Genomic DNA, 23,427 nt, shown 5'->3' with positions numbered 1-23,427 from the left:
AGCAAGAGGATATCCAACACAAAACAAGACGAATCACTCACCTGGTGCACTCAGGTTCGATTGCAAATTTCTCCACTGCCAACTCCTGAAGACCAACACGGTCTGCTTCTGGGTTACACCCATAAGACTCTGGCCTGAGGTCACTAGCAGCTTAGGCTCTCTTGATCGGGAGAGCGGAGTAACCCTCAAATCTTTGGTCAGTCCTCCCCCTCGACCAAGAGTACAATTCCCAATGTCCCGTTGTTTTCCGATTACGTAGGGACGACCCCAACGCGGAGTCCCAGCAGAGTCGCCAACTGAAGTACCGAAAAATAAATAATACCATATAGAGCTATATTTACTAATAGCCCCCAATACCAATTACCAATAATCAGTCAGTTGGCAGTATAGAAGGTTCAATCATTTATTAGATAACAACTCTGCCAGAGGAGCCTCTCGCGACCTAACCCCTCGAGGTCCGCCGAGAAGACTGCTGGCACATTATCAAGAGATCACATATATACTGTTACATTTCGAAACTGTTACCTAAGAAGGAAAAATACAAGTTGGTACAGGTTGGTGCAAAGGAAAGACCATATATGGCACACAACGCGTCTTCCGTTTAGCTCAGCTCGTTATAGCAAGGTCGATGAGGGTAACTCCCTTCTGCCTTTCTTAGGAGGGTTCTCACAGCGCCTCCTGGAATGTGCTTATCCAGCCTACCACCACCTATAACCTTGACGGGCTTAACACGCAGAAACAGCAGTTTGCTACAGTTGTCATGCTATTTTCCCGAGAGAACGACTCTCACAGTCTATTTTAGTTGGATTCTGTTAATGCTACAAGCAAGCTAGGCCACAAAGATGGCGCTGGTCGGGTTAATTTATAATACCCGAAGAGAGACAAAATATTCATATAGGGTTTTCAATGACGCCTAGCTTACTATGTATACAAAGTCTATTGACGCACAAGCATCTACACTGAACTAAATAGGTACATCATGCTAATTTCTAAATTATATGATGCTTACAGGGCCTAATGCAAATTTCAGTTCCTCACCAGGGCACCCACATCTCTTAACTTTATGGCGCTGCAGGGGAAAGCCATGGACCCCACAACCCTGCCACCTCTTCTGCCATCCAGGATTCTGTCAGTATTTCCCTGCCTGCAAAAGCACTGACAGGGAGATACACTTGTGCTCCCAACGAGCAGGAGCATTTCTGCTCCAGCCAGATGTGGTCAATGAAGGTTGCAGTGTCATGGTATGTTATGAAATACCTCTTTTTGCATCATCACCCCTAAGGATTTAGACTAATGCTGCTAGCTTTTAAACTCTGAGGGTGCACTGAGTCCTGTCAAACAGGACTCAGTGCCAGTTCTCTGACCCTTTAAAAGGTATACGTCTGATTGGTCCACCCACCCACAATTGTCATAAGTTAACATACTTAAAAGTCCCTAGTATATGGTATCAGGAGTATTATGTCATGGAATACAACACTTATTGTGCCACCACCGGTGAGACAATGCAAAGTACAATTCCCAATTCATCATTGCTGGCTAGCAGAGCAGTTGTGTCTGCTATTCTGACTTTCTCATTTAAAGTAATGGCAAATCCTAAACCTTCCTTTTGAATATTTATAAGTCACCCCTAAGGCAGGTCTACTGAGCCATGAAGGCAGCGGGCATAATATTAAAATGTTGGACATATGTTTCTTATCTTAACATGTTCTGACAGTAAAAAACAAGCATTGTTGTTTTTACTGTGGAAACGTTGGTAGCCCAACTGGCGAGAACAGGGTTACACGCTGACCACTCAGGGGCTCATTTATGAGGTTTTAGCATAAGGCAGTGCCTCAAGCAATCTTGCTGCCCTGCCCTGCCCTACGTCAAAACAAAAGGGCAGGAATGAGCAGTATCTATAAGATACAGTGCATTCCTTCCCTTTCCCCTGTACTGGTGCACAATGGGCTGCCATGCACCAACGCAGGCAACCTTGCTCCACTAATGATCCCATAGCTAGTGAGAAACTGGCCCTGGGTTGCTTGTGTTCTGATTCAGGGAGGACCTGACCTGGCAGTTTGGACTGGATTCATCCCAGGGTCAAGATTAATTTGCATGTGGCTGGGTCCAAACTTAGGCAGCATGGTTTGCAAAAGAACAATGGGCTGGGATAATACACGGAGCGACTACCAGTGGTAAGACAAATTGCATGCATTCTTCCATTCACCTTTTGCATTTTTCATGTTCTCCCCCAAGTGGCATGGGTATGCCCAGATGTGGGTCCCATGTTCACTGTGTCTCTGGAACCAGGCTGTACCCATCTCATGAGCCCATAACTTAGGCCTAAACTGGTCCCGGGTTGCTTGTGTTCAGGCTCAAGGAGAACCTGGCCTGGTAGTTCGGGCTGGGCTATTCCCAGCAGGATCAGGGTCAAGGCTGCTTTGCATATGGCTGGGTGCAAACTGAGGTGGCATGGTAAGTAAAAGATGATGAGTTGGGATGCTGCCCCCAAGCCATTGAGAGTGGTTAGACAAATTACAAGCATCCTCTCATCACCTTTACTGTGTTTTATGTCCCAACCTAAGTGGCATGGGTATGCCCAGGCATGGGTCCTATGTGCACAGTGTCACTGGATCCCAGCTGTCCCTGGCTGATGAGCTCATAACTAGGGTAAAACTGGTTCTGAGTTGCTTGTGTTCCAGTTCAGGTAGGGACGGGCCTGGCAGATTGGGCTGGACTGTTCCCAAGAGGCATAGGGTCAAGTCTCATTTGCATACGACTGGGTCCAAACTGAGGCGGCATGGTCAACAAAAGAACAGTGAGTTGGGATGCTACCCCGAGCAATTTTCAGGGGTTAGGCAAATTGCAAGTATTACTCTCATCAACTTTTGTGTGTTTCATCATCATTTTAAATTTCATCTGTGATGTTATCTATGATGTCATAGAACATGCCATGCAACATGTAGTAATTGAGGTCATAAGCAGTGCATGGCAAGGGTACGAATTATAGTTCATTGAGTTAACATCCATTTTTACATTTTGCCCCAGAAGATATCCCTCATGGACTCCCCCACAAGGGCTAGTGGGTCAGAATATTCCTACCCTGCCCCCTTATATGTTTTTCGTTTAATTGTTCAAGACACAGTCCAAGTCCCGAGTACTAAATTGGCTGCCCAATATCTCTGTTGATGGCAGCCTATCAGATCTTATCTTATGATCTGCTGGTCTGGAAGGAATCCCTTGGCAACAGATAATTCTACATTTTGAATGTTCATTTCTCAAAAACTACTGAACAAATTTAAACAAAATAACAGAAAGCATGCTTTCTGGTTAAAGATTTAGCTTTCTGTCAAATTTAGTGCAATTCGGTTAAGCCATTTGGCTGTAGTGTTTTCAATTTTGGGGGCCACCGTCATTTTCTCAGCCCTCGCTTGATAGAGATAGATCGGCAAGCAACTTCCCATGAAGGAGCTGAGGTAGATGAACTCTTTTTTGGAAAGGTTTCCTGAAGAATAAATGCAAAACAATAAAGGTCCTCTATGGAAACGGTGATCATTATAACTAGAAAAGGCTGTTTTCTTTCACTGAAAAAAACAAAGGTTACAGGGACACTATAGTTAGGTTCAGATTTCACTCATATAAAACCAGTGAAATTCAGCAGTTATAGTTACCTGAGCTAACTATAACTTACACCCCGGCAAAGCACTGCTTATGACCTCACATATTACAAAACTCATGACATGGTCAGCGACATCACTCATGAAATCTCAAATGATAAGGAATCTTGCAATATCAAACCCAAGTGGGCCAAGAATTATAGTAATTCATTATCCTAACTTCTTCACTGATTCCTTTGTTCAGTCAGTCCACACAAATCACCCTGCTGCATCAATATCAGGTCAGTGAGTATCTTCAGTACCAGAACCTATTTACTTAACAATGTGTTAACAACACCAAAATTCATCTGATATCCTAATGTGTATCCCATTGCCTTATAAAATACATATGTAATAAAGATCAAAACTCATTGTGAAAATAAGTCCCAAGTGGGCATTAACTCAATAAAGTCTTATCTTAGTAGATTCACACTCATCAAACTTGTCGCACTTCCATTCACCCTGTGTGATGAACGTGCAAAAGGCAATTTATTACTCCACAAAAACTGTAATAAAAATAAAAATAAAAAAAATAAAAAAAAATGGGACCCAGTGTCTGTGGAGTAATAAATTGCACTTTGCACATTCATCATTACTGTCAGTGTGCAAGCACCTTCTGGAATTATGAAAGAGTCTTTGGGGAAATATATAAATAATTGAATGAAAGAATGTGTGCCAGCGACATGCTCAGTGTTGTCATCAATGATGTCATTTGGGAAGTTATCAGTGATATCATCAATGATGTAATTGACCAAGTCATGATTGATTTAATCTATGAGCTCATAAGCACAGCATGTTGGGGCACAAATTCTAGTTGGCTCAGTAAAGTATAACTAATGATTTTTTGTCCGTTTTCTGGGCTTATAGAGTTATGTAATTATAACGGCAATTTAAACTTTTGCTTTAAAACCACACAAGTTGTCAACAGTACACAAATGTTAAACTTTTAAATTATCAATGCCCTCTTCTTAAAACTACAATTACTCATATTAAGATGAAACACTTCTATTAAACATAATCCCTAAATTAACAATGAACGACTGAATCCTGTTGAGCGAAGAAGGAGGTGGAGTTTATAAGGTCGGGGGAGATTCGAAAATCCACTGAACTCTGGGGTGAGGTCAATTATATCAGGATTTCCAGCTGCTTTTAAGGTGAAATTCTGCAGTATGGTGGTGAAGAAAAGAAATAGCTCCATGCGGGTCAGTCCCTCTCCAAGGCAGATGCGGTTTCCTGTAGGAAAAGACATGAATGAGTTATGGCTCTTAAAATTGTATGCAACAGTAGACTGCAAGATACATAATTGATTAATAATATGAGTAAATAGTATATTTTGCAATAAAATACAATTCTGAGCTTATTGCCTACATGCTTTTGGCATGCGTCTTGTACACATTTTCAGTTATATTCTTGTTGAGTTTTTTATTGATACACCTGAAAACTGGTTCAGGGGGACAATATAGCATCTAGAGGATAATGGACTCCAATTGTATACATTGAGTTTGCTTAACATTTGTGCCCTCGGGCACCTGTATTAAACCTCAAATCGAAAACCGAGCACACATCTATTTAGCAGGTAGAAAAGGCAGAGCAGTCCAGTGCTTCCTCAGGGAGGTGATGTGGGCTAGAAACGCAGAAGCCAATAACAGATATAATATATTCCATAATCATTACCCAGTCAGTGCTTTTACTTTGAAGAAGGTGAAATACTTTAATGCACACTGCTAAAAACAGAGTTCTTGGTGGAAATAACAATTTAAAATATATACAACAAAATGGGCATAACAGAAACGCGTGGTGCAAAATACATAAACTAAGGATTCATCAATGAGGGCAACTAATTCCCTAACCCTCCTCCATTTCTGATGTCTGCAAACACCTAGTGAAGAACTGTGTGCCTGTCGATCTTAAGTAAAAAAAAAACAAGAAAAAAAACAAAAAAACAAAGGTGGTGATCCTAAGTAGCAAAACCAGCAGTACCTCCTGAATAAGAGAATCACCTTAGTGTTTGACTTTCTGCACATACAATGCAGGCCTACTGTTTCCTGTGATCATTAATCAAAAGGAAGCACTACAATCCTTAATCTACCCTGTCACATCAAATATAATCAGGGTTACTTACTTCGGTAATAATACCACATTATCATTGTTAGGTATTTCACTGGACAGGTAAATCAACTTTACACAGATGTAATATTCCAAAAACCGGTAACAAAAGATCAGTTACTAGAGGGGCACACATTCTTCTGCCCAAACCTAAACATACATGTTCACATTTACAGTCTCCCCCCAGTGGCGAGGCATATCTACATTCAAATTATTTTACTTCCAAGGAAACAGCAAACATTTCATAATCCTACTTAGTTCTGAGTAAGGCAACAATTGAGGATTCTGGCTCTGGGAGTCAGGTATTTCTCACACACTCTAGTGGGAGGGTCCAAACTCTGGTTGGTGATATTCATTGTGTTCTGAGATGAGTATCTACTCAGTAATTATTCTCTCTTTAGCTGATTTTACAGTGGTTCCTTACATTTGTTTATTAACCCCAGACTGGTCAGTCTAAAGATGCTTTTAAACAAATCCAATCCGCAGATGAGGTGGATTTGGAATTTCGCTGCCAATGGAATCTGAAGCAAAGGTATGAAAGAGAGAGGGGCCTCCATAATCATTTACTGCATAAAACTGTCAGCTGTAACACCTGTGGGAAATAAAGCAGGAATGGGGAAGGAACTGTACATAGCCATCAAAGGGGCATATGTTGCCCTCCTTTCACAGGACCCTGACCCACTTCAAGGATCTCAAGATTGTTGTACAAAATACAGGCTCTCTCCATCTCGATCTTGGTAATTAGTAACAAACTGGAGATCCCAATCAGACTCCTTTATCATACAGTGAAACACAACAGTCACATACCACACTCATTCCAAACTGCATCACAATATGCACAGTGCATGTGCACTATCTGTTCTTGTGCACTGCAGACCACACCGAGCCCCATACCCTAGCTCTCCTTTGGGCAAGTGGCTTTAAATTATTAGGTGGGCACTAGAGGTTACAGCTCCCATCCAAACACAGAGCTTGCAGTGGGTGAAACTCAATTGGGATCACCACACAACAAAAGTCCAGATAACATAGGTCAAAAACAAAACACTTAGGGCCTTATTTATGAAAGCCTTGCGCCACCGGTGTGTCACTTTTTCCCATGTTAAAAGTGACGCACCGGCGGCGCAAGGCCTTCATAAATAAGGCCCTTGAAGTTTTCATTGGTTAGAGTCCATTTCCTCCACAATATGAAAGAAAGTAATAATGCAATTACAAACAAATACATATCAGTTTACAAAAACTATGCAAAAGGCAATTAATAATATCTTCTACCAATTTGGTCTAGACTGTATAAATCATAAATATTTAAATATATGTGTTATGTATTTTAGGGCTTCTATAGCAAGGACCTCATCAACGTCAATGCCAAAGTGCTTTGCACACAAGCAAAAGCTAATTAACAAATGAGTACAAGTAAAACAAAACTTATAAATCAAAGTATCATTTGAGTATCATGTTTTTCAGAGTGCTTCTTAACATCAATATTATAACAGGTGGAAATGGTTTTCATGTCACCTTTTGGTAATGTCATTATGGTTGACTTTAATCAGTGAGTTTACACCAACGAGTTGATTCTCCCTAAGTTGAAACGGCCACATAATACAATTGTTTCTTATCTTTATTGTTGCCAATGCATGAAGTTGTTATTTAGAGTGCTAGTTAGTTGGGTTAACTGACACAACCATGTTAAAATCACCTTTTAAATTGTACAATACTTTTAGTTGAACAATTTTAGTGTGCATAGATGTTTACTATTTCAATTCTTATATGTTGTAGGCACAGGGGAATTCCAGGTATGGTCCCTGATTGCCGATTTTTCAGCAAATGCTGCCTTGACAGCCAACATTATTCATTTAGTTTGTAAAGTAAGTATCATTAGTCCAACTCTGACAATGCTGTTCTACACAATGTGAAGTTATCTGCCAACAAAGACATCAAAGTAAAAAAAAAGTCCCAATACTTCTTCAAACAGGGACAAGCCCAAAATATATGGGCTAAATCTCCTTTGTAATGAAATGATTTTATGTGTATTACATATAATTAGGGCTCCCGGTTTTATGGTATTTATTTTGTAAGCATTTCCGTCTGTATTTATCCATATTTATTTTTGCCCACTTTATCTGTATCCATATTTATTTTGTGTTTTGCATATATATGAAGTTGTAAACTGTACATTTCCATATTTATTTAACTGACAGATGCACAGTCATACTTTGATGTCTATCTGTTTAAGCTATCTCAGCTGCCAAACATTATATAACAAAACATCCACTGGTAAATATTAGCATTATACCACAAATGTATGTTGACACATGGCATTATTTAATGAAATTGCATCCTGTGTTTTTTATTTACCATTCTGTTTATCTGCTCAGCTGTTGGACTATGATTCATAAAAGACAGCACAAAGTCACTTAAAAGAAGCCCAATTTCTGTATTTATCCACTTTTAAAAATAAATGCAGACAGAAAACACATTTTTTCTGTTTGTATTTATCTGTAAAAATCCGTAAAAACAGAAAACCCGGAGCTTTGCATATAATACAGCATACCATCGTTCACATCATTAAAAAACGAATACTATTAACTTCTGCAGTATTATTTGTAATGTCAACAGTGATGTCAGCAATGATGTCATTTGAGATGCCATAAGTGATGTCATCAATGGCAATTTAACAAATCAAGAGTGATGTAATATGTGAGATCGTAATCAGTATGTGATGGGGAAGGTATGTTTCATTTACCAACCCACAGCTGTCGAATTTCAGTGTTTTATGTTTTTGAACCATACCTACACTTTATCTGTGTTTTTATCACTAAATGTCAGTTTTGTTTAAACATGTGTTATGGCCATATAAACAAATCTACCTTAACTTAACATTAACCTTTGTTTTTTTTACCCGAGAATTTCAGATTTTTTCAATCATATTTCAAAAGGAATATTGTTTCTCGAATGTCATCTTCTGTTAAGGGCTAACCATTGCTGTACACCGAATTGACTGTACACAGTAAGGTTTGGCTGTAGGTTCTGTGTCAACACTATCATTGGCAGCCAACCCCTGCAGCACTTTGTCTTCAGCAAGTGTAAAGCAGGGCTGGATTGTAGTACCTGCAACTTTATCAATTGAAGAAGTTACCCCCTTGTTGCACACACATTTCAACAATCTGCTTCAAAGGTTGGCTGCAAGGACAGTCCATCTGTTGAATATCATTCATATTGTATTGTCAAATTGTATAGCCCTGAGGAAGCCCCAGACCGGAAGGCCGTGTAAAAGGGATGAAACACGTGTTGGGTGTCACTCTTCTCTTACTATTTGAGTCAAAGCTGTGAAAAAGAGTCACAAACACGGAAAAAATGAAAAACTTTTATTTTGCACACCTTGCATTTGAATTTACTCCAGGAAGAGGCAAGATGGCCACTACTGGGTTGTAGAGGGCAGTCACAGAGGCAAGATGGCCGCTACTGGGTCATAGAGGGCAGTCGCATCTAATCCCTCTTCCGACCAAGATGCAGACGGATGCTTTATTCAGGAATGCTGCGGTCCCATAGAAACCTGCAGGGCCGGATCACGCCAGGCACAAGGGAGGAAAGCTTGGGGCTCGAACGGACGGGTCATTGGGCCATATCAGCGGGCCTAGAATACCTTAAAATAAGCCTGAGGGACCTGTGCAGACGTATCAGCAGATACAAGGCAACTTCGGGATGTCCCAACGATCGCAGAGGCAAGAGAAGGAGAAGCCCTCGCAGGAGCCTCCCTTCACCGCAAAGGGCTTGGCGAAGAAAGCAAGCAAGAGAGAGACCGCAACTCCGGGGCTGTGTCAGAAACCTGCCGGCACGACTAGGAGACCAGCAGCCCTGACAACTACAGCGGCAAAGACGCAACAGAAAAAGATAGAGAAGAAGTCAGAATCCCGCGCCAAGCCTACTGAGCCGGACACGGCAGAGGAGACGCGAGGGCTCGCAGGTCAAAGATCACAAAGGAATATCAAAGAAGGCACGATAACTAAAGACGCAGTATTGCGGCAGCCTACCTTGTCTGAAGTTTTCAACATTAAGCCGACAGATCCCTCCATAGCCTCAATCCATACGCAGCCGAAGCAAACGATCACCCGGACGTCAACCCAGGACATGGGGCAGCCGTCCTCGAGGAAGCTAGCTGTGTGGTTCCTAAACAACACCTGGTCTCAAATGCAGGATCGGGGAAAGAGTCAGATGCGCAGCCGGCAGGTGGAAGCGAGGGAGTGCAGGAGGTGAGCGGAGGGGCTGCCGCGGAGGGGGGTACACCGAGGCTGGGTAACTCTGACCTGCTGGACGCTCTGTTGCAAGTGGAGGCGGGGCTGTGCACTCCTCACCCCGCAGTAGGAAAGTGGAGCAGCGAAGCGAGCCTAGCATCACAGAGTCAGAGTACAGAGGATAAAACGGACGGGACAGATGGGACAGAGGGGGCGGTTCTCCGGAGGGAGATCGATTTTTCTCATTAAACGAGGACTCTGACTCGATACTATCCAGTGAAGGCACTACAGGTGTCAGCTCTGACACAGGCTCCAACACCTCAGGGGGCAAAAGCACTCAAAAGAGAAGGAAATCCAAAGCAAGGCAGCAGCATGGGGTAGGCTCTCCCTCCAGCATGAATTAAAGACTAATGTGGGATTACTCCGCCACATCAAACGTGTATCAAGAAGAAAACCCCCAGTCAGTAGTCACAGGCGAGAACTCCGGGGAGGCACCTCCTCAGCATGCCTCAATAGATTTGCTATTTAATACTTTGAAACAAATGCAGGGGGAAGCAAGAGCAGAGAGCCGGAGGGCAAGGCAGGCTACCAAAAAAAATCCAGACCTCACTCAGAAAGGTGAACAAACTATACGAAGAGGTAGCGGACAGGGTAACACACATGGAGGAAAGAACCGGGAGACTGGAGGATGATATGGTTGAATAGCAGTCCTTCAAAACAGACCAGGAGAAGTTGGTAGAAGACCTACAATGGAAAATGGAGGATTTCGAAAACCGCAGACGGCGGAACAATGTCAGACTTCTTGGCCTAGCTGAGGGGGTGGAAGGGCAGGATGCTAGGGGATACATGATTAATTTGTTAAAAGGAGCCTTCACTGAGTCACAGTGGCAGTAGGAAACCGATATCCAAAGGGCGCACAGGTTCCGCTTACATTAAAGAAAAGAAGGGATGCTAGTCAAGAAAACCTGCCTAGGGCTATGTTGGTGTTTGGAGGTAACTTTTTGGCGAGGCAGAGATCATGGACAAGGCCCGACCAGATTCCAGAAAATCATACAAAGGCACCACCTTTTTTGCAAGACCCAATTATTGCCATGTTACGGTGGAAAGAAGGTGGAAACTTAGGCAGTTAATCACGCCCTTTCAAGGGCTAGGCTCAGAGGCATACCTTTTGTTTACGGCCAGGCTAAAAGTCATCACTAGAGGCCATGTCAGGATGTTTTTCTCAGAGATCAAAGCGAAGCAATTTTTTGATGAATTAAAAGAGCAGAAAGGGGGACAGGCGCACAGAGGGAAAGGGCCACCAGCGTTAGGGGAGGGCCCATAGGGACACCACAGCAGACTCATGTAGGTTGGAAAAGGAGAGGGATGTGACAACCATGACCTACAGCAGCCATACATAGGTCATGACTGACCTATTTTCCTGTAGAAGGGGGGAGGGTTTCCAGTGGGAGGGGGGTGAGCGGGGGTGGGGAGGGCAGAGTGGGGGAAGGGAGGGGGGGTCGGTGTGGTGGAATGGTTTGCACAGCACACATCAATATAGCACATTATTACATATTCTTTTTTAGGTACACCAGGGAAGATTGGCGCAAGGCTAGTAGAGGTGAAGGAAACACTTAGTAAACACAGATGGCTTTAAAAATTGCTTCTATTAATATCTGCGGCCTTAATGACGAGGGTAAAAGACAGCGGGTGGCTGCCATGTTAAGAATTTTACGATTGGACATAATATGTCTCCAGGAGACTCATATTGAGGGAAATAAAAAACATTTGTTGGAACAGCTTGGATTCGTGGTACTGTCACATAAAAGGCAGGGGACTAAAACAAGAGGGGTGGCCATATTAGCCAAAAAGGGGGTGGTCACGGTTAGGAGGAAAAAAGATCAGTGGGGTAGGTGGGTAAGGGTGGAAGGTAAAACGATGGACGGAATCTTTACGATAGTCTCTGTCTATGGCTCCACGGAAGACGATCCAGACATATTCGAATTTCTAGATTCTGAGCTACCTTTATGGCCAGAGCCGGTGGTTTGCTGCGGAGACTTTAACATAAATGGGTTGGATGGCCTGGGCACAGTGTTTGGTCGGACTTATTTTGGCCGTAAGAAAAGGACTTGCCAAGCTGTACTCAACCTAGTACGACACAATGCACTGGTGGATATGTGGGCCCAGGGTAATCCGGCTGGCTCTGGCAGTACGTTCTATTCGGCCCCCCATAAAATCATTGTTAGGTTGGACTACGTTTTTATCTCTAGTTCCCTGGTAAGCAGTAGCCAGTTGGAGAGGCTGCCAAGAATTATGTCAGATCATAATCCGTCAGATTTAACATTATCACTGAGGAACCTCAGGAAAAAAGAATCATCTTGGGCATTTGAGAGAGCTCTCCTAAAGGATGAGGAATATATTAAGCACATGCACGAGTGGATAGCTTCATTTTGGGAGATTAATAGAGGGTCTGCACCCCCGGGTGTTGCTTGGGATGCATTCAAGGCTTGGATCAGGGGGGAAACCTTGTGTTTCACGCTTTACAGAAACAGACAGGAGCAGATTAGGATAGATAAAATGCTTAAAGAGCTTACAGCTTTAGAAGAATTTTTGATTAGGGCTATAGAAAGAAAGGAGCCCTTGGAGGATATTCTCCTAAGAATCGATATAAATAAAGCAGAGGCAAGCGAAAGCATCTCGAGTAAAGCAGCAAGCAATTATTTAAGTAAAAAAGAAAAATGCTACGAATTTAGCGAATGGATTGGACACCTACTGGCAATTCGTACAAGGCAGAATCTGGCAGCAGGGGAAATCAAAGAAATATCCGACGGTATGGGGGAGTGGTGAATAGGCCAGAAGACATTAGGGAGGTTTTTAGAGGGTTCTATGCAGCTCTATATGATGAGCATCTTCCAACCTTCGCGGTAGAGACTATGGAATACCTTGCGGACATTCCACACTCGGTATTAGAAGAGGAGGGGAAAAAGGACTTAGACCTCCCTATCACGCTACAGGAGGTGGGGGATGCTGTGAACAAGCTTCCCTCGGGGAAAGCTGCTGGCCCGGACCAAATCCCAGCAGAATTCTACAAAAATTTCTGGGGATCATTGGGTATAGATTTTCACGAGACCCTACAACAGGCACAACAAGGGTCATCTGTCCCCCACTCATGGGGCGAGCAGATATAATACTTATACTAAAAAAAATAAACCTCCCCTGGAACCGTGTTCCTACAGGCCAATTACACTAATGAACGCTGAAGCAAAAATTTTCTCAAAAGTGCTGGCATTAAGATTAGGGAGGGTTATAGAGAGTCTGGTCAGCAACACACAACATGGGTTTATTCCTGGGAAAGGGACCACGCAGCACATGAGGCAGATGATAAATTTGCTGGACGCAGCGGAGGTTTCAGGAGACCCTACCGCTGCTGTGTTTCTAGACGCATAGAAGGCCTTCGACAGGGTCTCCAGGGACTACCTCTGGAAGGCTATGGAATGGTGTGGTATTGGTACAGGATTCATTAGGACAATCCAGTCCTTATATAAAGAGCCTACGGCGAGGGTTAAAATTAATAAAGGATAGACAGACACACTGCAGATAAAACGTGGGACCAGGCAGGGTTGCCCCTCCTAACCATTGCTGTTTGCTTTGTACTTAGACCCACTACTAAGGAGGTTGGAAGGCAACAACAACATCCTTCCAGTTTCTTTGCATGGTAGCGAATATAAAACTTTCGCCTATGCGGACGACGTGGCCATTATTACCCCATACCCAAGCAGGGCCATTGTGGAAATTGAACAGGAGGCAAAGAAGTTCGGGGCAATCTCAGGATACTCGATAAATAAAGGGAAGACACAAATGGCAGTGTACGAGGGTTCAGGGTAACAGCAGATCTGGACAGCCTGGTAGAGGTAAACATGGAGCCATTAATAACTAAAGTCAAGAAGGATTTGGAAAGGGTACATAATGTACATCTAACTCTTATGGGGCGTATTAATGTCATTAAAATGATTACATTACCAAAGCTATTGTATATTTTTAGAGCAATTCCTTTATTCTTTGAGCGCGCCTGGTTTAACAAATTGGAGTTGATATTGAATAGGTTCATCTGGGCACAAGGGAAAACAAGAAGGGCGTATCGGCACATTACCCTACCTAGAGAAAAAGGCGGCTGGGGGGCCCCAGACTTTAGCTTATATTACTGGGCGGCAGCATTACAATATTTTCAGGGACTAATAGGGGGTGGAAGTAATGGAAATGAACTATTGGGCAATAGGCCTTCAGGTAAAAATGTATATAGGGCACTGTTGGGTGGGGATGCAGAGAACTGCCTGTTAAACACGATTGACTTTAGCTATTTTAAACACACTAGGTTTGAGAATCTACAAGCAACGTACAACATCTGGAGGGTGTTCACCAAAAAAATAGGGCTGGGTAGATATAATAGGTATACTCGAATGTCTACCAATGCCTCATTACCGGGGGATGTATTCAGGGATTCAGTTATGACAGATTGGAAGAATAAAGGCAAAAGGAAAATCAGGGATCTATTTGACCCGGGGGGCATGCTCCAGTTTCAGGAGTTACAAACCAAATATAATATTAATAGCAGGAGCTTTTTTAAGTACCTACAGGTGAGAACTTTTCTTGCCAATAAACGGGGTGGACCGCTAGGATTTGGTCATTGCCGAATATCAGATTATGTAGAAAGCAGCGGGAACTGCAAAATTCGACGGTTATACGCCGAGCTGAATGCACTTAAAATAGATGATGGGACAAATACGCCACTAAGTGGGCAGAGAAACTAGGCTCCTCACATGAGGGATTCCAGGACTCCTTGGATATGGAACGTACTATATTATGCTCAGCATCTCTACAAGCACAACTTTATAAAACTCTGTACTCCCTGTACTATACTCCCGCCAGAATAGCTCAATGAGGGGGCACCACAGGAACAACCTGCCCACGTTGCGACTCAACCGAGGCTGACATAATCCACATATTTGCAGGTTGTCCACAACTGTACAACCTTATTAATGCAATCGAGAAGTTTATGGATACTTTGCTAGGGGTTAAGACAACCCGGTCGCCAGAATTAATAATTCTATGGGGTGTCGGGGGAAGCAGGTGGGCAGGCTAAAGAGTTTTTATTTACGGCCATGGCAGTATATCGTATATGTATAGCGAAGGCTTGGCTAGATAGGACTCCCCCAACTTTTCAAACCTGGATTGCCAGGTTGCTGGCTACATACAATTTAGAGAAAGCGATTTATGACAGGAAGGGTCGCAGGGCCAGAACTCTGGGGAGAAAAATTTGGAGCCCCATAGCACAATGGAAAAGGGGGATGTCTAGTATGCCTTGACAAATTAGAAGGCATGGAGGCTTGGAAGAACTAGTAATAACTAGAATATGACCAGTTCATTTAGCTTTTTTGTTTCTTCCCCTTTGTCCTGTATCACCTAGATATGATTACTCCTGTAGCACGCTATTGCAGGATCTTTGCATATTTATATTTCTTTATTTTTTATTCTTAGGTTTCCTCTTTGTGCATTACCCATTTAGCGTCAAGTGATCTATTGGTAGCAGAGAGATAATAGGAATTTGTAAAAAGCAACTAAAATATTATGTCAAACTGTCTTCTCTTGTGTATAACGGTGTACTGTGTTTTTCTCTCTTTTTTGTGTTTGGATATATAGTGTGCTGTAACACTTAGTACAAAAATTATATGTATAAGAAAAACCTTTTTAAATAAAATTAAAAATAAATAAATAAATGGAATTTACTCCAGGAAAAAGAAAACCTGTTTAGCTTGTCAAGACTTTCAATTGGAACTACTTTTTGAGATTAGGGGGTCAGGGGTCTCCCCCTGTCATGGACAAGCACCATCACTACTATTTGCTCTATCAAAACAGCTAGTAAGGGTTCGGGACCGATGACCCCTCTATCTCCTACAGTGCTAAAATGCACGTGCTTCTCCCCTAAACATGATGACATTGGTGCATACCTTATTAGCATATTTGTTGTACGGATAAGTCCCTTGTAGAGTGGTATACCATATACCCAAGGTCTGTACTTGAAATGCAGTGGGCCTGCAGCACTAATTGTGCCACTCACAGAAGTAGCCTGTCAAACCTGTCTTAGGCCTCCCACCTCAGTGCCTGTGTTGTCAGTTTACTGCCACTTCAACTCTGCATTTAAAACTACTTACCAAACCTCTAACCCCCCTTTTATTACATATAAGTCACCCCAAAGTAGGCCCTAAGTAACCCTAAGGACAGGGTGCTATGTAAGTAAAAGGTAGGACATGTACCTTTATTTTTTTGCCTGACCAGGTAGTGAAAAACAGCTTATTTCGATGTTCATTACTGTGAGGCCTATCCCTCTCGTAGGACAGCACTCGGAATTCTTTAGCATACTTTTAAGCTGTAATTCTTGGTCAGAGAGGAGTAGTTTTCTTCTTGTGTGATATGTTTGGAAGGGTAATGATAAGCCCTCCTTACTGGTGAAGTTAGATTTAACATTACTGTTTTAGAAATGCCACTTTTAGAAAATGTTCAATCAACTCAAAACTGCCAGTACTGATGCTACTCCTACACACTCTTAGTTTTATTCATGACCACTGTATTCAGTATCAGTGATCGCCAATTTATTATTTTGAGTCATTATTCATAATACTGTCATACACAAACGAAAAATATGAATATATCATTGATATACATTACAATACATTACACCCACCCACATCACAACAACAACATTTCATACAAAAATGACATGTAGTACAGCAAACAAATGTGTCAGTTCTAAATGTAGTTGCCCAAAGGGAAATTCTACTTTTTACACACTGTAAAATAACTATAACCAATCAGTGCTGCGCTAGTTAAGGCTAGGGGTATAATTTTATGAAAGTTATACCCCTGGCCTTAACTAGCACAGCAGTGATTGGTTGGCCAGCCAAATTAGATTTTTTTTGGTTTTGTGATTCCACCTCTGGGTTTGCAAAACCAAAATGACTGATGGGAAAAAAACTTTCTTGACCAATCAGATTTGAATAGATTTCTAGTTTTTGGATTTGTCGAGGTACTCTGTTCCAGATGTCTCTAAAACCTTCATGCTCAACCAGAAGCTCTTTTGCTAAGTTCTTGAACTATTGACCAAACCAAGAAAATGCACTTCTTTGAATAAAGTTTTATCTTTATGGCAAAATTGGTGTAGTCTTTGTAATTTTTTTCTGTATTGGTGCCAAAGAGATCCTACAGATGCAAAGGTATTAAGTTTAATAACAATGAAGTTTCAATTTCAACTGTGGTCTACCGTAAACACTATAAAAAGTTATAAACTTACGCACAAAGTTATAATGTAAAGTTAGTCCTGATGTAGGGGCCACCATCTAATGCTTCCTGATGTAAACATTAGGGGCAGATTACGATGGCGGACAGACTGGAGTCCGTCCGCCATCGTGGTGGTGACCGGGACCGTCCACAATACACCCAATTAGGATGCGACCGCCACCATGGTGGTCGCATTTTGCACTTTAACATTGTGGCAGGTGCTGCTAACTGCAGCACCCGCCACAATGTTCAAAATGCATGTTGTGCATTTCAGTGCACTACGTGGCAGGCACCACACAGTGCCTGCCACTTGGTGCAGTGAAATTTAGGGGGGTACCATGGGTACCCCCTCAGTGCACCCACACTTCCCCCCAACACAAGGGGTGCCCGCAACAGGCCCCCAAAGCCAATCTCCACCAGCCTTTCAATGGCGGTTTTGCAGCCACAGAAAGCCTGGCTGAAGGCAGCATCCTTATTTGGCAGACAGTGCCTGCTAGACATCGCCACCATTTTATGGATACAGACCGCACCACCAGGCAATCAGTACAATTGCCTTTGGCAGTTCCATGGTGGACGGTCTTTGCGTCCGCCAGAGTCGCAGTCTGGATCCTCCACAATCGTAATGTGGCGGGGGAGAATCGCGGTTCGATGGGGGAAGGACCGCCACCGCATGGCTGGTGGTAACGGTCTTTCCGCCATCATAATCGGCCCCATTAGTCAGGCAATGACTGGCAAACATCAGGAAGATTTCAGATTCCAGTCTCAAAATACAATCCTTTACACACTCATTCCATGATGCAGTGGTATACAGTGTTGGGCGCAAACAGTGCTCCTTCTTTCTCGTTAAGACTGCAATTCTGCAGAGAAAAAAAAAATTGTGCTAAATCCTCAGAAGTTGTCAAGTCAGTTCAAACTTTTTGTCCTTATAGTTCTTTCTTACTTTAAAAAGTAGTTAATGTTTTATAATTCTAACACAGAATACCTTCAAATAATTCACACTGTTATATTTGGTCTACTGTCCAAAATAATATAAATAATAAATAACAACTTGGAATGCCTCGTAATATCATTACAGTTCTCTGACCATATGAAATCCAACATATCACTCCACAATTACTCCAAAGAATTTGGTTTTGGTTTTTACTCATGCAAAATCCCAACACCAATAATAGGCTTCGGGCCTGATTTAGAGTTTCGCGGAGAAGTTACTCCATCACAAAGTTGACAAATTGTCCTCTCCACCAAACTGAAGGATTACTCATCTGATTTACAGATATTCAGTTTTCAGGTCTGTGAGACCTCTCAACGGCCTGAGAGAGTATTGGACACTGGAGGTTTATGTGCTTGGCTGCCTGATTCAGAGTGGCTAGTTTTTACTTTTGCAAACAGCCACCCAAAAGGTACTAGTATGTAAAAGTAGAAACTTTTCAATAGCCCCCAAGCAAACAGAGAAAACTCCCACGGTCAGGGGCTCATTGTTTTTCTTTTCAAAACAAAATCCCACACTGGAATTTTGTTTTTCAAAAAAAATTAAAGTGCAGTGCAGTGCTGTCATGTTGACTGCGTCGCACGGCACACTTTCAATGCATTTACAGAAACTGCTATGACGGAGGTTCCTGTAAATGTAAGAGTTGTCCTCTGGGCCGGCGAGCATCTCTAAATTTGGTAAGCAGCCCTCACCATCACGGGAGTAAAGTACTCCACCATGGCGATGGTAATAACACCATCTGCAAAAGTCAAAATCATGCCCTTAGGATTTAATTCAATCTTGCTACCTTCAGAAAAGTCTTTGGGATTGACTACAAATTTAAGAATCACCATTTCCAAACACATCTATAAAGAATAACATGTCAATTCTTTCTCTGCCTTTGAAGGAAATTCAGCAAACCATTCCTCATGAAGATTTCAGGACCACAGTTCAAGATCTTGCTTTTTCACACCTAGATGGTGGGGAAACCTGTCCCGCAAATGTACCTAAACATTATCTAGAGCCACTAAGAACTACCTGCCAGAGAACACCAATCTTGTATTCCATAGCCAACCTACTAAATTGCCATAGACACTGGTCAATAGTGAAAACAGGGAAAGGGGAACTAGATAAGCAAGGAAACAGACACTGCATATTATAAGTCCATCTCATCATTCTGTCTGGAAGCTGATACCTGTAGGTTGTAAGGAATATCTAAAGGGAAGGGAGACATCTTTAATGATTTGCCATACCCGTAATACATTTACTCTCAACAGTGATAGGATATGGTATAACAGTCTCTCTATGTAATCAGTTCTCTGTGTTTTGGTAGAAAGCTGATGAACTTGAAAATAAAGGGATACAAGTGGTTCAGTAACTGGACATATGTTCAATGGCCTTCCCTTTTAGTGGTAAGGTAATTACCTCAAGAATCACAGCTTTGCATTACCGGCTGATGATAGTTTTAGTAATCTTGGTTTCTACTCAGCTTTTGTGCAACTGATAAACAATTAATCAAATATTAAAATTCTGTGATTCCGCTCCTTAAAACTAAAACAAATCATTTGTTAGAACTCCATGTTATTTAATTGTGAGAAAGTGCCATCTTTCTTGCATGGTATTCCAACACTTTTTGCTGAATTGCTGATGTGCTTTGACTGCGTGCGCCCTGGGTTCCTGCCAATCAGGTACCCAGGGCCTGTGTTCCTTCCCTAAAACTGCATTGAAGCCTAAACCCAATTGGCATCTCTGGCCACATGTCAGCCCCTGGTAAATGGTACCCTAGGTACTCAGGGCACTGTATGCCATGCCCACAAACACACTGCCCTGGCATACCTCAGCCACCCCTCTAGCTGGGTACACTATGCCAGTGGTGTGGGCACAGTTGCATGAGCCCTGTGACCCTGCAGTACCAGGGCCATTGCTGGGCACTGTAAGTGCAGTGCTGCCATTAAGAGTATATGGTGCTGGGAGGTTGTCATCACAAACTCCACAGCACCATAATGGCTACACTGGAGACTGAGAAGTTTGGTATCAAACTTCTCAGCACACGAAACCCGCACTGATGCCAGTGTGGGATCTAATGTAAAATGCATGACAGATGGCTACCTAGAGTTGCCCCCTGAAACCAACCCACATCCTGTGTCCGGACTGAGAGGCTGCCTAAGCTGCCACCCGGAAGACATGTTGCTGGACCCCTGGGTAGAAAGCCATCCACTTTCTTGGGCCTGCAACAATGCACATCCTGGGACGAGGTGGTGCTAGGTCTCCTCCCCCAGGATGGGCAGGGGAAGCTTCAAAGGCATGCCACCTTTGTGAGCTTCTCCAGGCCACTTGCTGTACTCAGCAACTGGTCCCCACCGGGAAGGACGGCAGGAAAACCTAAGTGAAGAAAGAGGTGTGCCAGCCTCTGCCAACCCCACGCCGCAGATGGGGGAGGCGAGGTGAAGCACAACTCCGGGCTACCACCATCTTGAGGATGGGAAGCCCTACCCAATCAGGACTAGGCTACTGCCCCCTCCCACTGGAGAGTGGCAGAGTAGGGGGTGTACTCACCCCAGGAAAGGGACCCATTGGTCTCTGACCTTTCCCTACCTGTAACGCCCCTAAATTTAGTATTTAAGGGCACCCTGAAACTTCCTTCCTTAGATCCCGATTCTGAAACAAGAAGAATAAGAAGAAAGAAGACCTGCCGTGCAGCTGCTTACAAGAGGACGACACCGACTGACTTGGCCCCAGCCCTACAGGCCTGTCGAACCTTGAACCTGCTCCTGCTAAACCCCGGCGTCTCCTGTGGTCAGCAACCTCGAAAACTCCGGAGGACCTGACTGCCGTGCTCATCCAAAGACTGGGACTACCACGAGCAGTGGTTCTGCTCAAACAGCAACAACCCCTGGTGCAAGCCAGGAACCCCGAATCCAGCACACTCTGCACCTGCTGAGCCCAGTCCGTGCCTGAGTGAAGAAAGACCACAAGGACATCCCCCAGGGACTGTGATCATGAATATAGCACCTAAGGACCCTCCTCGAGGATCCTGACGATGCCTGCAGCCTCACAACCAGGGACCCCTCCAACCACAACCAGCTGAGGGTAAGATTTCCCAACACCAAAAGATACCCCTGAACCTGGTGCACTGCGGCCCCCAGTGACCTCCTCTGGGGTGCCTACCTAACCAACAGCTTCCCAACTTACCTCTCGAAGTGGTGGTTGCACCTGAAGAATCTCCGTGCCGAGCATGCAGCCTTTGTTCAACTTCCAGCTTTTCCATTGAAATACACTGGGCGCCCGACGGCCCAAAAGCACCCTGCACCCAGCCGCCCGAGTACCACTGGAAGTGCAGCCTCTATCCTATTCTACTTCCCCACTTGCCCTGTGTAAGGGACCAGGAGCTCAGCTCCCACAGTCGCGTGACCGGCCTGCTAGCAGCCACCAACCAAAGGCCCCCTGCCTGCCGTAGGCTAACATTGGGCCTACTCTCTCTGCACCCGGCTGCCCCTGTGCCGCTGAGGGTGTAATACCTGTACCTACTTGACCCTGGGGGACCCCTGAGTCTTACCCCAGAACCTTAACTCTACCAGTCGAGTACTTACCCAAAGACTGATATCTTGATTTCCTCCATAGGGTAACATTGGCTGGTTTTCACTTGGAAATTCTTCTGTTGAGTTTTGCAATATTCACTAAAAATCATCCAATCAACGAAAACGAAATTACTTACCTGGTATCAAGAGAGATCCCACTGCTGGATCTTTGTGCCCAGCACTGACCCTGAAAAGTAATTATAACTGTAACTTACCGTTAACCTGATTTTCCTCAATAGGATTGCATTGCTTGATTTTCACCAAAACTTCTTCTAAGTGTCGATTTCCAAAACATACACATATTCACATATTCCTTAAAAATCGCATGTGTAATAAAAACTATTTCTTTCAACTGTTTACAGGAAATCCACCAGGGTTGAATCCATTCGTAAAGTGATTATATTGCATTTACTTCCCATTGAGCTCAATGGTATAATTATGTTTAACTTGTGTTGCATATTAAAACAACTGTATCGATTGCATTTAAAAGTCTACTGCTATTTGAAAGTATTCAACTGTAGCATCTCATTCTGAGAAAGTATTTTTGTTGGTGGGTAAAAACATCAAACTCTGGAGTGAGAATTGGTGGCCGGACACCCGTGGGAGTGCTCCCCCCCTAAGGTGGTGGTGAAGAATTTGGGGGTTTGGTTGGATTTTACCCTCAGTTTTCAGGACCATACTAAGAAGATTTCTGGCATCTGCTTTGGTCTTTTACAAGTATTGAAACCCCTTTTAGGCTATTTTGATCCTTCTACTAGACAATTGATTGACCAGGCAGCCATTTTGTCTAGGCTTGATTATGCCAACTCGCTCTTTACGGGTGCAAATAAAGCTGAGATCATGCGCCTACAGAGGGTCCAAAATGTTGCGGCTAGAGCCCTGCTAGGACTTCCGAGAAGACACCCTACCTCAGGCGCAATTCGGCATCTACATTGGTTGCCTGTAGCCAGGTGTATAGAATTTAAAGCTCTCTGCCTGGCTTTCAAAATCCTGAAAATCTCCTCCCCATGTATTTTGTCTAGCGTACTGGTACCATATATACCTAATCGCCCCTTGTGCTCCCTGGGGTCTTGTCTTGCTGTTGTTCCGGGGGTAAAACGTATGCGTGCTGAGGGACGCGCTTTCCGCTGTTTGGTGGCTAAATTGTGGAATTCCCTCCCCTTGCACATCCGCAGCCTGGAGAAATATTTTACATTTAGGAAGGCTATAAAAACTCATCTTTTCCCTGTGGTTTAGGCTCTAGTGTTTGGTCTGCCTGTAGTAAGCGCCAGGACGCCTCTTTGCTGAGGCAGCTGTCGCGCTATATAAGTCGGTCTAACATAACATAACATACATACGTGTGGTTCTAAAAATAAAACAACAATATATTTTTATATACAAAACCATTGGCCTAGAGGTAATTTCCTGAGTGTGTGAGACCATTTGCGAACTGAGTGTGTACAAAAAATGCTTTACACTGTCCTCTGATACTGCCTTACTGCTCGACCAAGCTACCACTTTAGAGAGTAAGGGTATATCTAACTTTAGCATCTGCCAAACCTCTGGGCACTGTGGACTCTGTGCACACTGTACCTTACTTTGGTCCAGTATATACAGAGCCA

The 23,427-nt window shown here is 43.4% G+C and overlaps 1 protein-coding gene across 2 annotated transcripts in view; it reads right to left on the bottom strand.

The window, feature by feature from the left end:
• Positions 1–389: 389 nt before the first annotated feature.
• Positions 390–23,427, bottom strand: part of LOC144781695 (cytochrome P450 2F2-like) — a 599,280-nt gene continuing 576,242 nt past the window's right edge. For both annotated transcript variants that reach the window (XM_078660671.1, XM_078660672.1), the window contains exon 9: positions 390–4,868. In XM_078660671.1, coding sequence (XP_078516797.1) covers positions 4,657–4,868 — 212 coding nt within the window. In that variant the 3' untranslated portion in view covers positions 390–4,656. The remainder of the gene's footprint in view (positions 4,869–23,427) is intronic.

The sequence above is a fragment of the Lissotriton helveticus genome, chromosome 9 (genome assembly GCF_964261635.1).
Source record: "Lissotriton helveticus chromosome 9, aLisHel1.1, whole genome shotgun sequence".
NCBI classification, from domain to species: Eukaryota; Metazoa; Chordata; class Amphibia; order Caudata; family Salamandridae; genus Lissotriton; species Lissotriton helveticus.
This window is presented reverse-complemented; position numbering and strand designations above follow the sequence as displayed.